This window comes from Oreochromis aureus, linkage group 5 (genome assembly GCF_013358895.1).
Source record: "Oreochromis aureus strain Israel breed Guangdong linkage group 5, ZZ_aureus, whole genome shotgun sequence".
NCBI lineage: Eukaryota > Metazoa > Chordata > Actinopteri > Cichliformes > Cichlidae > Oreochromis > Oreochromis aureus.
In genome coordinates, this window is record NC_052946.1 from 28,573,408 (window position 1) to 28,592,808 (window position 19,401).

The 19,401-nt window shown below is 37.9% G+C and overlaps 1 protein-coding gene across 4 annotated transcripts in view; it reads right to left on the minus strand.

Moving 5' to 3' along the window:
* Positions 1-19,401, minus strand: part of ptprt (protein tyrosine phosphatase receptor type T) — a 313,011-nt gene that overhangs the window by 209,645 nt on the left and 83,965 nt on the right. For all 4 annotated transcript variants that reach the window (XM_039612110.1, XM_039612109.1, XM_039612108.1 and 1 more), the window contains exon 8: positions 4,792-5,085. In XM_039612110.1, the coding sequence (XP_039468044.1) occupies positions 4,792-5,085 (294 nt within the window). The remainder of the gene's footprint in view (positions 1-4,791; positions 5,086-19,401) is intronic.

Here is a 19,401-nt window from a genome sequence, read left to right on the forward strand (position 1 = left end):
TAGTATTTTCATTGTTAGCCGTTTTTCTTTATCTGCACTGGTATAACTGTTATGGAATAGTCCATCTGTGTAGCAACATCTGTGCAATAAATAGCTTCACCCTATTTGATTCTAATAATTCCCATCATATTAGTTAGCCATTTGGTATTTTACTGAAAATTGAAACAGAATAACATTATCTACTGCACTTATGGAGTGATCAGTTGCTTCAGGGATCAAATCTCTTTGTTTTTAACTATCCCAGCTTTTAAAGGGGAAGAGACAAGATACACAACAAACAGGTCACCAAGCAATCCCAGGGCTATAATGTTCATAGAATCGCAACATACTCTCCAAACATCCTTAAACAACTCATCTCCTATAGCACCTCTTTTTGTAATCCACATCTACTTCTTAATTAAAAGTTCAACTAAACCCTTTCCTATTGCCCTCTGATTTACCAGTTAAATACCTGGGTTTCGTGGACCAGCACTGTGTCTCCATTTAGAGATTCAGAGGAAGAGTGAGGGGCAGGCTGCAGGTAGAGAGGTTGCACAAATAATACAAAAGTGTAATTACCCATAAGCCATTTTAAACCATGAAGGAAGTATTTTAATGGTGATGGGAAAATCTAAAATATATCATTTTAATGAAAAGACATGATTTTGCGGGTGTGTAATAAATGCCAGGAGAATGACTTTAAAGTGATTATTAGGTCTGTTGGTGAAGCCTAATTTGAATGGCTGTAGATGATAACAAGAAGAGAAAGGTGAACACAGGAAGTGTTGCGACAAACACACACACACACACATTCCAGCAGCCAGCAGGTTCTTGAACATCTGTCCTGCCTGCCTGCTTCAATCCTGTCACGCACAACACACACAAATGAGCACACATGGAGCACCCCATGAATGGTTGTGACAGCTAAACATTGCGCCACTAGCCCAGAAACACATGTTCCTTTCTACTATGCTTTACACACAAACACAAAAAGAGTGACCACCGGCTCTGTTCCATTTCACTTCACGTCACTGGCTTCTCTTTCTCTTACACTGCGTCCTTCTTCTGTCTCTTTCTTCTCCACCACTCTGTTTCATCTGTGCTTTTTATTATCCTTTTTTTCTTGTTTTCTTTCTTCAACTCTTTTCACCCCCTCTTCTCATCCTTTAGCACATTTTCTCTTGTTTCTGTTGCCCCCCTCGCTTTGTTGATTTCCCACTGTCTCACTGCAGCTATTTTTATTTCACACGCAACATTTTTCCACCTAATCCTATCTCACTGTCTCCAATTCCTCTTGTGCCTCATCTTATTCCTACGTGAGAAATAGTTATCCCTTTTCACCTCGCAGGTGTACACCTGCAGAAAACAAGTGGCTACTTCTAAATGCACTGCAAGTACACACAGACAAACTGTTCTGAGATTTGAGCCTCTGTTCAATCTGAAGTTTTGTCTGAGCAATATAAAAATTTGAAGAGTGTGTATGTGCATGTCTGGGAAAGGGCAGAGAGCTTCAGATGTGCATACCAGGAAGTCTGAGACAGGACAGGTGTGTATGTGTGTGTGTATGTAGACAATAGGTGGGCTGTCTCTTTATGGGCACAAGAATGAACACAGTAGAGACCAGGAAATTAAAATAACCTGTGTGATGATGTACTCCAAGGCAAAGAAAGAATACGGATCTATTAGAGGTGTAGAGCTGGATTTGTAAAGGATGGTAAAAGGGAAAGAGAAGCCAAATAATCATTTTCTACAGTTCTTATTGTCAACAAAAGTCAATAAAACACATACTCACTTCACTTCATGATTATATCCCTCTGTGCCACAGAACTTCATTATTGTCCAAATAGTTACATCCGCAAGCAACTCTTACTGCTGAGTGATATCCTTCATTACAATAAACAGACAGCCCATTATCAAAAATACTCACTACCTCACAAAATTTGTATTGATCCACAGGAGAAAAAAAATAGTAACATGTACTTCTTTTTATGATTAATGTCCCAAAATAACTAGCCTGCCCACTGGGCACTACAATGAAATAAGGAACTATAACATAAACTCGTGCATTCATTTTTTTTTTTCTTTTCAAAGATATTTTAAAGAGCCAGATAATAGGTGGACTCAGACATTGTAAACATTCACTGCTTTGCCCCCTGGTCCCTCGGGGAGATTTATTTCTCCCATATTTAGAGCAGCTATGTGAACTATTTTTATAGCCATGTGACATAAGAATCTATAAACAGCTAGAAAAAAAGATATAATACAGGAGAACAAAACAGGGTGTATCAAAAAGAATCATCGGAATTCAAAAGGCTATAGTTTTTTTTTTAAGTAATGGACATAGAAGCTTGTGGTAAATTTTAAAATATCTTCTGAAAATAAAATTTTACACACAAAACTTGTGTCCCCCTCCATACGATAGTCAAATTTTTCCCATACTGTTGAGAGCATGTCTGGAGCCACTGCAGCCATGCTGTTGTTATGCTGCTACTGTCAACCATGTGAAACTCACTTTGAAATTAGATGATTCATTTTGGTAACCCTGTATTTCACTGCAACTTATGCTGTTTCTAATTGTTCTTCCACTAGATGAGTAAATTTCACTCTGGCTGTGTAAAAACATGCATAAAAATTGTCTGTTGTGCATTTTTAACTGGTACAGGTAGGGAATTTTATTTATTACAACATCTAAAAGCAAAAGAAAGAGTTAACATTTTTTACTAATAATTGTGCAAACTGGCATCTGCTGTATATATCAATTTGTAAAAGCACTCTTCAATTTGTAATTTGATATTAGCAAAGGCATCTCATTGCATCATGACTGAGTATTGTAGCACTGAAAAAAATCTGGCTGCTACGTTGCATAAGCATTTTCTGTGTAGATGGAAGGATAGAAGGTCTATGCCTCTTTTAAAAGCTTGGTTAGGCTCATATTCCACAAGCTAGTAAGCTATTTAGCTAGCAGGTTTGCACAATGAGTTCTTTATGAGAAAACATTTATGCGTGGGGCCCATAAGACCCCAGCGCCTCACCAGCTACTTGTGTTTCAAGATGGGAGACAGAAAGTAAGAGTGAGAGATGGAAAGTGAGAGATAGATAAAGCAAGGAAGCAGGGACTGTAGTGTTAACACATAATTTTCACCTGCTGATTACCACAGAGTTAAGAAAAAAAAGAAAAAACATTGGGTGGACAGAAGACCACAAATGCACAAACACAAACACATTGTGGTAGACACACAAGCATGTACACAACACAGACACACTCACACACACACAAACACAGAAAGATATGCACACAGTAGAGTTCACACGTTCTCACTCACACATAACACAGCAACCGCAAATACACAAAATTCCCATTCCAATTAAATTTAAGCATCTGCCAAGTTAATGCTCCAAAGTTTTGACAGAACTTGTAGCATAAACAACGAATGCCCCAAGGCACACGCACTAGCTATGTATATTTTCTTAGTGGCAAAACAAAGACAGCATCAAAAAAAATCAAAAGCATTATTAAAGCATTTTCTCTTTCTCTCTCTCTCCCCTCTTTGAATGCAAGGTTAGATCCAGATCGAACACACTGTCTTTACAGAATAGCACCTTCATCTTTTTGATCTCCTCTCACTCTTCATCATCATTTTGTCTTGGTCTTGTTCTCTCTAATTCTCATAAAATGAAGCCCTTGAGAAAAACAACTGAAAAAGAATGGCAGAAGGAAGAAGGACATGGCAGAGAAGAAAGAGGGAGGCATGAATAAAAGGGGAAAGTGTTAAAAACAAAAGAAGTAAACATTAAAGGACAGAAGGGAAGAAGAGTTCAAAAAACGCCACCATAAAGTAAAACCCAAGTGACAAAAAAAGAGAAAGGGTGAAGAAAACACTAAAATGGGAGAAAGGAAGACAAGGAGGAAATGAAGTCAGGACAAAAGAGTGGAAAAACGTTGCAGAGAAAAGGAAATGAAAAGTGGGAAAATGAAAGAAAGAACGAAAGAGAGTGGGAAGCAAGAATAGCGTCAGAAAATCAGAAGACTAAAGTAGTACAGTGAAAGCAAAAAAAAAGAGGTCAAAAGGCCAAGATAGAACAAAAATATTAGTTGCATGGCAAAATGCAAACACAGAGAAGTCCATAGAGAATGCTGGAATGGAGAATGATGGCTTCCTACTTGTTAAGTAAGAACACACTTAACACATACACACAGACACACACCTACACACACATAAGAGGCCATCAGAGATCTGATGGGCTGTCATTTTATCAAATGAACTGCCTACTTATTGCGTCCTTACACCCCCGCTGGGATACTCATTACTGGCCATGATTGCCCCCACCTAACCTCTCCTACCTTCTTCTCTGCAAACCATGCACTCCAACATTTCTTCATCTCCGGGGCTTCTTCTTAACATGTCAATTATCATCAGCTTTGATTTGCGTTCTCTTCCCAAGAAGACGTAAAAGGAAACACTTTTTTTCCTCATTTTTTCCTTCTTTGTTATCTTTCTCATCAGCTTTTTTTACCTCTCTGGCTCCAAGTCATGCTGTCACCATATGCAGACCATAGTAAATCATTCTTATTATATTAGTGCTACCTAAGGATTCTACTTAATGAATGAGATGAGTATATCAGTGGATCACAGTACAGTTGTCCAACAGAAGTAAGACAAAACAGAATCAAGCAACTGCAAAGAGAGATTTCTAAATGAAATCTAAATTTAAAAAAATATTTGAGAAATAAGTAAAAAGCCAACATAAATGGGAAAATAATTAAACAAATAATTAAAGCAATAAGAAAGAAAAAAACAAGTGTTTACTTACCCGCACATTTGGTCCTGGTTACCAGTGGTGGACCTGGGGGTCCTGTTCCTCCCTCTCCAGGTCTGGAAAGCAGGACCTTGATCTCATATTCTACGTCTGGGTCCAGATGCCACAGTTTATATGTAGGGGAGTCAACCACATGGGTCTCTACCCAGTTCCCTGAAGTGGTCCGGTACTCCACTTCCTTCAGGATTATTGGCCCATCACCAATGATGCTGTTGGCATTGGGTTTGATCCAAAGGTAAGTAGCACCTACAGAAAGGAGCTCAGGAGGTGCAATGGGAGTGGGTGGAGCTGTGAAATAAAGACAAAAATGTTTATTTAAGTGTAAAATTGTTCTCTTTTTTAAATAAAATAATCAATAAATATTCTTCTGAATACATCAATAAAATGTTTTGTCCCTGATAAATTACACAATCCCTGATAAGTCACACAGCTAACAGGAAAAAAATACATCACTTTCTTTTCACTGTAACTATATCTGGAGCTGGCCTTATCATTGATAATGCAGCACGAATTACAGGATTTACTGTTGCCAAAAACTGATTGAAAAAAAAAAAAGAATTCCAGCTGTGTTCCAGTATGTAGTACTCAAAAAGACTGAATGCCTCCAATCTTCTCTTTGGGTTTGAGGTGTAATTTTCAGAAATAACAACCTAAAACTTATCTTTTCATTATATAGGCATGGACTTTTTTCACACTTCTGTAGCAACTACAGACTATTTGGTCCATCCATCCATCCATCCATCCATCCATCCCTCCCTCCCTCCCTCCCTCCCTCCCTCCCTCCATCCATCCATCCATTATCTGAGACTCAAGTTCTCACATCCTTGGACTTTCACAGACACATGTTGTACCTTTAAATGTACAAATCCATCAACTTTTAATGTAATATTCAAGAATTACTCTGCCGCTAACGTGCACTTTACCTTTTGCAGTGAAAATAGATACCATTAAAGCTAAAGGGGACATTTGATGTCAAATTCTTTACCTGTAGCATTAATCCATCACTTTGTTGACACACTGCTGACAGCTACTTGGAAATAATGGCATCTGTCAAGCCTAAAAGCATGAGGTTTTATTACTCTTTCCTTTTTTTTTCTTCTTGTCCAAACCAAGTTCACATTTTATAGATAATATCTTTTCAAAATGAAAGTAACCTTTGAAATGACACAGACAAGAAAAGTTCTAACCCATATGAAAAGAAGTGTAACTAAAAGCAGACCATTTGTTATATTTGGAAAATACTATATATAATGGGGAAATTTAAATATTTGACAAAACGACTTTCAGTAAAAGGATATAAAGTGCTAAATTGCTACTAAACACCAATGCCACAAGGGACTTTTCATACTCCCCACTATCACATGTGAATGTGTAATACATGGTGAGTATGAGACCACATAAATGATCTTCTGTTTTCAGGAAGAAGACATTAGGTAAATGCAATCTACTGGAAACTTAATTATTTGAGAAAGACAAATACATAGTAATATTAACTTTCAAAACAAAATGTGAAGGCACAGTAGTGTGACTCAACAACAGGCTTAGTTAAAGAGCAACAGGAGCAGATGGAAACAATGGCATGGAAATTAAATGGAGTTATTTTTTACTGGCCATCAGACAGTGCCGGTGAGAATTCTGTTCATCATTATGAACTATGGTAATTAGTATGGGCAGCTCCCACTTCTTGGAAGACCTCTATATCAGCACCTTGAACAGTGGTCATGACCCACTTTTTAACAGAAGGATATGATGTGCCTGAGCTGCACTAGAAACAAGAAAATGCTGTCCAAGTGTGGATTATCTTCTTGTGTCCTTAAAATGTGAGTCATAATCACACTGTAATATTCTTTTAGGTAAAAAAAATAAAAATAAAAATCAGTTTCCTGGAGCTTTGTTGTGATACAGAACCTTTGAGGCATCTACACATGGATCAGCTTGAAAATTGATCAATGATTATTAAGATGGAGGCGATGATGCTCAGAAGCACACACGTGCAAATAGAGGACCAACTAATTAAAGGTCTTTTCAAAATGAAGCTTCCTTATGCTACACAGCGTAAACTGAAAACACTTGCAACTAAAAGAGTCATTTAAAGATTGAAGTTTGTGGTCTCTGAGAATGAATCTCTTTGCCATGACAGGTGCTTTGTCAGTTGACAGCTACGTTATGCTGGGTAAGAATAATGGTCCCTTTACTCCTGCAGTCTAAAAGCAAAAGTCCTGATTTCCCTCTCCAAGTTTTTTACTTTCCTCAAGGCTGCATTAGAATATGTATGGGGGCTGCGGGGCCGATGAATCAACTGTCAGTTACTGCATACTCATCCATCTCAACTATATGGAGGCTAAGTGTGTGTGTCTGAGTCTGTGTGTGTGCATTTGTGAGTGTAGGAGAGAGTGACAGACAATAAGCATCTCTGTGTATGCCTAAGAGAGGTTTGGTGTGCTTTGCATGTATTTGAATGCATGTGTTTCTGTCAAAATATTTCCCTTCTTAGCAAACAGAAACTTTGATTCTTGAGATAAAAAAATAATATTTTCTTTCATAAAATAGTGATACAGTGAAATAAAACCAATCATCACTACTGTATTAATCCCAAAAAACACATCACAGTTTTGTTACAGTCTTTTGTCCAATGAACACAGTTTAAATGTCATTTCCCCCATTCAAAACTGCTCTCAGTATGAAGAGAAAAATGTGCCATTGATGATGTTTCTGCAAACAATAGAGGTCCATTCAAACCATCTTTTGCAAAGTAAGAAATAGTCATCACATTATTGTAATGAAGTAACCAAATGCATGTTTCCTTTTCTCATCCAGTGTCATTTGACTGCCTGAATTTTGGTTACCAAATGGTCTGAAACAGGCAGCCACCCAACATTTTTTCAAGAAAAACACTATCTGTGTCTAAAGCCTGTCTGATCTTTGGATGATCACAACCATTATCTCTCTTCCCCTTTATGTCAGCATTATAATATATGGTGCAGTGAAAATTGGTTTCTAGGTTAGTTAGTTCAGTACAATAAGAAATGGGCCCCCGAATGAGAAGTCATCAGTCAGTCAGTTTAAGCTGCCCTTGCTGGCTAGTTAGTTTTATTTCCTCTTGGCTTTCTTACTAATCTATCAGTTCTGTTTTTAGGATATTGCCTTTTTATCAACAGATGGGTCATGTAAAACAATGATGTGGACAAGCTTTTTCTAGTTAGAAAATATAGTGAGGAATTATAGGTAACGTTCAAGGTACTACAGCTGTGTCCAGTTGCAGTAGTCCTACAAAACTGGATGTTACTTTTCCCAAAACATTTTTAAGCGTAACTCACAGTAGGAAAATGGTCTCATCTAATTGAAAGGCTGGACAAATATTGTGAAAATTTTAGGTTTTTTTTTTAGTATTGCACTAAATGAGTCAAACACACCAAATCACTGACAACTACCTCTAAAAGAAGCTTGTCAGCCTTTACTACAAGTGCTTTAACACAGACTTAACTGTTCATTAACATCATTTATATTCAACAACTTCTCCTGATGTTACTCCACTGGAAGAAAGGCAAAATCAATCAATCACTCCCTGCTCCTTCTGTTTTCTCCCACCATCTCTCCATTTCTCCCTCTGCCAGCTCATTTGCAGCAGAGAGTTACAGAGGCCACCCGGTGACATGCAACCTGGTACCCACGATGATATGGCGCAAACACACATTTTCAGAAACACAGACACAGACGTTTGCTGATAAAAAATTAACTCTAGTACCTCTTGTACATATGCATGCAAATGCACCCACACAAAATGAAGCATGGGCCTGCATGTGAATACAAACAAATACATGACTGTACTTACACATACCACAACTGGAACTGAATGATAAACCAGAGATACAAAGACAATAACTTGTAAGAAGCACACACAAGCATTTCAGTACATGTAGACTATGTATTGCAAGCATATGTGGGGATCTCTAATGAATACAAAAAACTACAAACATATTCTGATTGCTAATCAACAGCTTTAGCCTTCAAACTTGACTTCAAACAGTGATGTTAATGAACTGTGATAAGAGGGTGAGTGGAGGGCAGAAGAAAGCAGAAAGAAGGTTTTTTGAGAGTAAGAGAGACAGGGAGCATATAGGTAGAACCGCAAACACAACTGGTGAGCGATTTTATCATGTATGTAAATGAAAAGTAAAAAGGAGAGAAAGTGAGGAAAGAAACACAATGAACGAATGTTGCCAAAATGGTGAGAGTGAACAATGCTTAAAAAAAGTAGCGGGACAAATGCTGCACCAGCGAGCTGAAAATGACCCTTGTGCAATCAGTACTCTGAAAAAATTTTGATATTGAGTTTTTTTTTTTCTTTTTATGATTGGCAGACAGGCCCTTGTTAAAATTGTGTTACAAGAGACTTCAAATGTAGCTCTTGTTAGTTAAATGACTTCTCTAAACCTGCACAAATTATATTTGCATATCTGCTTTGCTTTTCACATTCATCGTTTTAGCCTTTTAAAAAACTCCCAAGACATAAAACATTGCATTACAAAGTAAAAAAAATGCAGCAGCCAACAATAATTCTGTCATTCATACGGGAAACAGAACGTGTCCAAGGCACTGTGAATGCCTACAAGACTCAATAATACATAGAGAAACTAACAGCATATGTCACCTCCAAAAACATTATTCTTATAACCAAATGCAGAAAAATCACTGAAACTGATTTGTAAACAAATAATTGTAATAACAGCTTTTCAGGTGCTTTTATGAGTCAGACTCTCTCGTGATGTTTGTGTGTCAGGACAGTTCAGGGTGCTACATGTTTCACAAACACCACAAACTGTATGCTGAATGGTTATAAATGCTTTTCATCTACTGAAAGTTAGATATGAATATAAACAAGAGGAGAGAATAGGCTGTTTCCACCGAGCTCTTCTTGCAGAGCTCTGTTATGCCTCTGCAGAAGCCACATACCTACTGTAGTAAAAACAAGCAGAAATTGGGATACAGCGGGCAAACAGCGCCGTAACTCTGGGCCCATAAAGACCACTGTGTAAGTATTTATGTCTATGTTTTTGCAGCAGTCACAGCCCCAAAAGGTTTTATCTTTTGTATTCTGGAGCCTTGTTGTCTGAAGACTCATCGTGCCTCGTGTTACTACACCCTGCGGGAACAAAGTATATGGATCTACTTTTTACTACACTGTATTACAATCCCAGCATGGTGTTTAAAGAAGGCTCATGATGTGTCTGTGTCAAGACAAATAAGCCAAAAACAAAAGAACTTAAGTCCTGTTCTTTGTACAGTGGGAAAAAAACGTCCTTGCTTGTGCTAAGTTTGCTTTACTTAATGTATTTTTTATTAATGTTACTGTGAATTGTGCACACCAAAAGGCATTGGATGTTTCTGAGTGTGTGTTTGCATTGTAGAGATTTTTCTGTCTATAGTACTTTCTCTCCATTATTAAGACCTCAAGGTCACTTAGACTAGACTTTCTCAAAATGTCCAATGGGTATTCAGAAAATCAAAAGCCTACATAGTTTCTATATTCTAATTTTAAGAGAGAGATTAAAAGATTACACATATATATTAGCCCTACTTGTCTTTTAACTAATGGAAATTTAGAAAAATAATCTCAAAATTGAATTTTTCAGTAGATGAATTTTTGACACACCAGCAATAAAAAAAATCATCTACTTCTGATCGTTACAAACTCTGAGTGAACATTTCATAAAAGGAGAAAACTGTAGACATTTTTTCATGTCCATAGTGGTCTTGCTCCCTTTTAGCTAGGTAGAAAAAAAAAGACACATTAAGTTTCCACTTGTATTTACCACAGTCATGAAACAGCACTGCTCACATCAGCACCTGCATGACAGAAGTGCTCAGTTTCTGCCCTCCCATTTCAACACACACACACACACACACACACACACACACACACACACACACACACACACACACACACACACACACACACACACACACACACACACACACATATCACACATATATATATATGTATATATCATGAACCTATTTGGCAGCCAAAACGAAGCATATACAATCTTTACCTATAGAGGTTTGATACAACATGTAATTACCACATATACGTTATTTACATAAATATTAACCAGCCTTCCTACTAAACCAAAAAACTGTGACTTCACACATTTTACAGATTAAGTGGACGTCAGATTGAACGTAATCACCGGTTGTTTAAAGTGTCAGTGGACAAACCAATGTTTTTTTTAAGTGTAGCACATAAATAAAGATTGAACGAAGAACACAGATTATCTTTTGACTGTTTGCATCGTGTTGTTTTCTTTACTCTTACAGTAAGAATTTTTCACTGACCAATCAATGAAAACTAAGCTATATGTTAATTAGAGTTAAAAATAGATTTGGATTTTTTTTTTTTTTAATTTACTTTAAGATGGAATAATGATAGCTACAAACACTACTGTTTTTGCAATTCTATTATTTCTGCTACTGTCTAGATACAACATACATATGGGTATTAAATTTTAGTTGTGTATAAAGTTGCTAAAATGCATTTTTATAACGTGGGAGAGAAAATCCCTACTTCTATTACTATTAGTTATTCTTTTTAAATCATTTTTGACATGAGTGGTAATAAAATCAGGAACTCTTCATTACCAGTTTAACCAGAGTGCAGCAACAAAGCACCCTCAGCCATCATGAAATTTTGACCTGTCCCGGTTAGAGGTTATAGTTGTGATGCTGTTAATATTAGTTTTTCTGAGTGTGTTCTTTTAGATTTATCGTTTGTGGCAAATCTAAAAGTACTTTTGACTGTAACTCAGCCATGTTCTTGGAAAGTGAAAGATTATAAGATTGCAAACGTGTGTGTGTGTGTGTGTGTGTGCAGTGGGTGAAAGACTGAGTGATATTAGGCTTCAGCCCACCAGAGGAGAGAAAATATATCACCCCAGTGGTGGAAAAGATGGAAAAATCTGTTGCACCAAAAATGACAATCACTCTGCCAAAATCTGTTTTTCTCCCATTTCAACAGTGGAGCAAGAAGGAGTAATGACAGTCAAGATGATAACAGAGCATAACTGAGGGTGAAAGAAGCCATTTAATTTTTCTTTTGTCCATGAACTGCTTCCTCTCCCTCTATCTGGCCCGTTTATATGGGTTTTCTTTCCTTTTAATAATCCACGCAGAATGAAATCCTCAAAAACGAACTTTATCAAGTAGCTATTAAATAAGCTGGAGTCGCATTTTACTTACAAAAATCTCAATATGTTGTTAAAGGTTTTGTTTTGAACAATGTGAAAGTTTGAAAAGACAATTTTCTTTTCTGTCTTTCCCCATATGAGTTATTTTTTTCTCTTTTTGCTTAATCTCCTTGTAAATTGTTGTCTTATCAGTAATACACTGCAGGTCCATTTCACAGCTCCTTGAACTTCATCTCAGTTCATCTCACATAGCAAAGATAAGACACACGTACACACTCACATGCGCACAGATTAGCATAATTCAGATATGATAAGATCAACAGAATTCGCCAAGTGTTAATGATAACTGCCACATGGCAGCTTTTTGAGTGGAACAAATTTATATTGGATAGTTTTTTTAGTATTTCAAACTTCTCTATCTCTGATTTCCAGGTTCATCATTCAGTGTTTCTAGAACACTGAGCACCAGTCTGTAAAGTGATGTAATTTTGTCAACCAACAGTTTTAGTCATCACTTTTTTTTCTTTGAAACAGCACTGTAATTATGCAAATTGCAGAGATATTTCACAAGAGCTGGTGTCACTTCTAACCTCTAATTTAAGCGAGCTGAAGAACACTGCAAAGACACCAATTCATTTTCCTTATCATTTAAAGATCAACAGGCAGGGGTTTACTGATGACAGTTATCAGACTATGCAGCTGAAATATCAAGGGATTCTGTTTGTTGCTCCTGTCATGTGAACTAAGATATCAGATAATTCATTGTTATAAAAGGCAGCAATCCAAAAAGAAAAAAGTTCATAAGGATGTCATTTTTAAATGGTTTTAAATGGTGCTGTCTTAAATCTTTGAACAAGCAAGATAAACAAACCTGTTAGACCTAGGCATACTTAAAAGCATCTAATTGATAACTATGATGTTTCCTTTGTGCTTTTGGTCAGTGTTATTGGTTTGTTCATCATTTAGGTTGGACAACATTTAAGAGACAAAGAATTTATTTTATTGTATTTTTTCAGATTGGGCTTCTAGACATACCTTTTACCCCACATGCCCGTATTCTGACGGCCCAGCCCTGTGTGCTTCAAATTCAATATGGGTATTCACGATTGTGAATGTACTCTACCTGAAGGGAAAATTACTGACTCACTCATCAACTCGGTGTAAACTCGGTCCACTGACTTGTCCTCCCATTGTCCTCAGTATCTCCCGGTTTTAGCCTTATTTCCACTGCCTGGCACAGCCCCACTCGGCTTCACTTACTTTTGATAAAAGCTGTTTTTCCCCTGCAAATAGCAGCTCCAGTAGCTAAAGTAGTCAGCACTGATTGTCATAGCAGTGCAGTGTAAAACTACTGTGAAATTATAGTAAACATGACTTAGTATTGGCCAAACTTCTTTGGAATTATTTCACCAAATACCAAGAAATTACCTGGTACAAATAAGCAAATAAAATCAAATAGAGAAAAGCAATTTTACATCATAACATGCATATCAAATTAAGTTCTAGTCATGTAACGCGCAGCAGGTCCAGGAGGAAAGCTTGGGGGGGTTTCGGGGAACAGAACAGTGTTTCCATCTTTAAGGTAGTTTAATGTTGCCATTACCGATACTATGTAAACATGTTAGATGAGTTTTTTTGAACATTCATTTCAATGTAAAATCCTGCTCTCAGTCTTACCCCCAACTGGAGAAGTCCCAGAGAGGGATGAGTCTCTTAGAACGTAAGATGGGGAGGTTAAAAGCTCTATCGTGCAAACAATAAAACATTTATAAACAAATCCAGAAAGGCTGCCAGCCTTTATATGCTCAAGCTCACTTGAGACTGACTGATGCAAAAGTTAGTGTTAGTGCCATGGATGACATACTGGTGATAACCACATTGATGCTGCTGGTATATACGGGTTTAGGAGTGACACAGTGCCATCCAGAAGTCTATTTCAGCAAGAAAATGCCAAACCCCATTTTGCAGACCTGTATAAAGGTCTGTTTTCACCCACTGCAAACATTTGGAGCATTATGAAACACACAGAGGAACATGCCCCTGTCAAATGTTTTTATGCCTTTTTTAAATTTTAACAAAAGTAATAATTGCTCAGTTTCAACATTTGCATACGCTGTCTTTATGCTGTTGAAACTTTTTGCTCTAAAACTATGGAACTGGAATAAATAAGGATAGATTGTGTTATCAGTACCTCTCAGACCACAGCGGTTGGTCTGACAGACTATGATGGGTCTTCGTGTCATATGGAGTGTATCTGACAAGGTTTCACATAATGCTGTCATTGGGGAAACAATTCAGTGGTATGTGTTATTTTTTTCATAGTAATTATGACTCTGAGTGCAGACACGGCCTCTGATTTTAATCTTTTTTCACTAGAATTTGTGAGATTGCGCCACATTACAGTCCCGTCAAAGTGTCCATAAAGATGACAGTCAACTTCTACCTGCTTGCTTAACATGAGCTGCTGGAGAGATAAGCTGGTAAAAGGTGAAAGGAACTCAGAAACAGCAATGAGGAGACTGTCTGATCTTCTTAGTTTCACAAAAATATTTTCCAGTGGTTTTTAATGAAATGCGAATTAATCCAAAATCTGTCAGCTTTGCAAAACAGCAGGATAACTTTAGTGGACATGTTTCTCCACATTAAACTTCACTTCCTTACTCCTCTGATTGCTTCTCACTTCTGTTTTTTTACTGTTGTTGTTGGTTTTCTGTTATTACTGCAGTGATAAATTAAATCTACTTGCTTTTAATTCGCCCAAACTTTCTTCTTACTTTTTTCCCCATTTCACCTTTTTTTCTGTGGCCCTCTCCCTTCTTCTTTTGAACTCTGCTGTAAACACGTTTTTCTTTTACTCCTTCATCTGTGCTGTCCTGTTTCTGATTTCAACTTTTCACCTTTACTGCATCCTCTCCTGCCTGCCTCCCTCACTTCTTGCTGACCCTGTTCTTACTTCCTTTCTCTGTCCAATTCGTTCCTTTTCTCACCCGCGGTCCTTCTCGTCTGTTATTCACCGTACCTGTTCATGCATTACTTATATTTCTCTTCAGAAATTCTGTGTGAAGTGTCCACTCTCTTGTACTAACACACACACACACACAGACACACACACACACACATACACACAGACACACACACACACGCACAAGGAGAGAAGGAGATGCACATGAAAGAGAAATGGACATGGAATACCAATTACATGACAAACTGCCCAGTGTACACAACACAACACAACACATGCACACACACACAGACACACGCACACTTAAAGACACACATACCCTAAGGCAAGCCCTAAGAACCTGGTTAAAGAGGCAGGCAGAGTGTACACTGGCTTAAGCTTCCCTTCTTATTCCATGCACACACACACAGACACCTACACACTCCCCGATGTAGCCAAACAAACAACTTTGCACACTTTTTTACACTTTCTCTCTCCTCGGGGAGCTCATCTTTACAAAACTTATAAAAGTATGATAAACTAATAAACATTTTATTTATTTGTTATCCATTTTTAATTTTTTTGAGCTGCACTGCACTGCACACAGCTCTTCTGCAATCCAAGTTCTATCAATCTATCAATTTTTATGCCGAAAAAAGATCAAATTACACGAGTAAAAGTTTTTGCAGGTAATGACTTTTAAAAAACAAATTTGGCCACATTACCACGACAGCTGGTGAGATAACTTTTACATTTTGATTTCCCTTTTCCAGAATTACTGGATACACTTCCTCCCATGCTTGCTTAAAGGTAATTTGACTAAATAATAAGCCCTTCATAAATCACGGTGATTGGGTTTTATTTCACTAATTAGTTTGTAATTATTTTCTTTATCTGGACAAAAAACTAATTATATCTTGCACTCTCTTGATGTGTTTTAATTCTATGTTTTATCTACATTTAATGCACATTTTCACAAACTATCAGTGGAAAAACACAGTCATGACATTCGCATTACCTTGTTGTATATTTCACAGAAAAGCTGTTTTGATAAGTATTTACAGCTGGTTGTACTGACACTTGTGTTCTATGTCAAATTTCATGCAGCTCTTAGCGCTCAATTATTCATAGAGATGCCTCCTATGAAAGCCTCCCTAATATCTTGAGGGCATAAACCATCTAAAATGAATGTCAGGTTTGTTTACAGAATGAAGTGTGCCTGTAGATAAGTTAAGGCTTTAAGAAGATGGTATCATTTGTGCAAATATTATTGCAAACAACTGCTTGGAAAACTTGGAAATTGATTTTCGTGTGAATGTTTGACATCGCATTTGTCTGCCTTTTAAATGTTTGACATCTCATTTTGGAATAAAACTCCTCACTTGGAAGTCTAACATAGTTTCCAACAGTTATTTTTATAAATTGAAGGTTGTGTTGTGTTCACACCCAGTGGGAGTTCAGAGCGTCAGTGAGTTTCTAGAGATCTGACACATACAGCTGAGCTGTCCACTCTCCTATTGATTTCCTTATCAGGGAACAGACACACAGAAGATGCTGGGAATGAGCTTTGGGCGACTGAAAGCTCTATGGACAAACACACATATACAGTATGCAGACACACACATACACACTCAGAGACCCTTACACATTGCAGTGGCACTGCTAGGTCTAATTCTTGGACTACAATCAGCTTTATGACCACCGAGGGAGACTTAGAAAAATGTGGCCATATTCCTGGGGAACTCGCACACATAACCAATACACACACTCTGCATGGTGTCCACGGGGCACTGGCTGTCAGTGGCTCTCCTGGATCTCTGCTACGCCCCACTGAGTCTTATCTATGACAGACAGAACAGGACACACATACACACTGATGCCCATGCCCATGCACAATACACCACATTCACAACTCAAATACAGCCTAAATTCATACTCCCTGAGACATGTCAGCATGTAGGCTTGCTCACTCTTTAACACACACACACACACACACCCAAACACAAGCACAGCCGGGGGTATGGTTGAGACCTTGTTGCCCTGGGGCTTTGACTGCATCTGTTCTACAAGAACCATACAAATGAGAAACGCACAGGAGCATTGAAAAACATCTGTGTGCGTGCGTGTGTGTGTGTGGGTGTAGATGTGTGTATGTGTTTTGCTAAACTTTCTACAGCCGTGAGTGTCTGTTTGGGAAACTTTGTGCCTGGCTTGTGTGGAAGCGTTGCAAGCTTTCAGTCATTTTGTTGACACGCTCTTTTAACTTCAACTGGATTTTTTCTTAGTGTATTGGAGACAGTACAGTCATTCTACATTTACAGTTTCCAGTTATTCTTGCACTCCCATCTAGTCCCCTTTGTCTTCTCGAGGAGTATATGTTAGTGACTTTATGACCATATATACTTACATATACTTATTTTTAGTGTTAATATGAGCAAGCACCATTATAACCACATATACATGACACAAAAGAACAACCACACCAGGTTATCTTTAATGCAAAGATGTAATGCTTTTAAAAAGGCGAGGAGGTGGAGGAGGAGGAGGTGCTGTTGACAACTAACGGCTGTCACTGCATGTTTTCCTTGCCGTACATTAACTTCAAGAGAGATGTGAAGTCAGGCAGAGGCATGAATAAGAAAGAAGTAAGGTGAAACAATAATATGGACAGTGAATGATGGAAAGATGACAGAAGAGATGTGAAGCTGTGCATTATACTTAAAAAGCCTGACTTCCGTCTGCTTTTGCTCCACATTCTTCAGATGAATGTTAAAATCTGAAGACCAGTGGGTAAAATGTCTTTCTTTGGCTCTGGCAGTATTATAGAACCCAAATCTTCCCCAGTATTGTCTGATTTTTTTGCAAACAAAACACCGCAAAAAGAGTTACTTGAAAGTTGCTACACATGCCAATTTTTGCTCAGTTCAGTCATTTTATCCTGGAATAGGTTTAGCTGTAATGAGTTTAACTGTACTGAGTAATAAAGAAATTTACCTCCACCAGGCAGTAGCTCGGCTGATTCAGAACATTTCATTTCAGCTGTCTTTTCTAATTTAGTCAACAAGGAAGAAATCATCTGCTCAGCTGGTCAGCATTATTGTGTCACAAAATTAATATGCATGCATGAGCATGTATGGGAGACAGACATACAGTCACACAGGGTGCTGTGATAATAGAAGAGTCTCTCTCTCCAGATTCCTGTCGTCACACCTGGCTGAACAACACACTAATTAACCCTGATTTCACTTAGAAAGCCTGGAAGAAGACACAAACACACACATACCCGCACAAATTAATTTGAAAACCCAATAATGGCAATACCTTACATGTGAAAACACAAATGAAAAGGCACGATGATACACACGCCCAGAGAGAAATTAAGCCACACAGGATGATTCTACAGCACATGAATGAATAGATTAGAAAACTCACAAGTACACTAACGTGTGAATCAAGGACAATGCCACATTTACACACATTTAGCAGCACACACTGTGCACACAGGGCTTCGGGGAGGTGTGTTCATGCATGTGCGTGTGTTTAATTTTTCCGTTCTCGCTCGTTCACTGTGTTGGCATGGGCTATTCCCCTGGCACAATGCATGGCTGACAGCACCTGAGCTACAAACACAAGCACATACACACAGGAGAAAGACACAGACACACAGACACATTCAGTAAGGTAAGCAATACACACGCATGCACACGCACACACACACACACACACACACACACACACATTTGGATGTTCTCAGGAGTACAGTCTGTGCGTTCTGCTAACAGATGGTAATGACAATTTCAGTCCCTGGACTATCATCTAATCAAAACAGCACACACACACACACACACACACACACACACACACACACACACACACACACACACACACACACACACAGGCTACACATTCCAGCCTCCCTTCAGATTAAAACATCCTTCACACCAAATAAGGTTAACAGCATAATTCAAACCAAATATGCATTGAGAACATAATTTAGGCTGGAGCGCCTCTGCACTGAAACGGATTTCAGTGATGCAATTCAAATTCCATTAAAAACAAACACAGTTCAATCCCCCTTGCGCCGAATGATTATATATTTAATACATATAAAAATAAAAATATTTCACACTAAACATTTTAGGGCAGAGAGTTGTGTTTGTGGGAAATGCATCCTAGACATCTTTAAACTTCACTGGAAGCACTCTATTCTTAAAAAAACATAAGATATATACTGTTTATATATGATAAATAGTCAAACCCATAGACTGAAGGGTATGTTACAGTATAACTGCAGAAAACCATGCCTTTGTGTTTGGACCCCTTTTCCCTGGTTATAAACTTTGGTCAGGATACAACACAAGATGTTGTCAAAAGGCAGCCCCGGAGAATGTCAAGCGATCAAGCATAAACTCAGCTCTACAGTGACTGAACACACAGGGCTTCAGTGTCTTGGTCAAGGACACTCAAAAAGAGAATAAA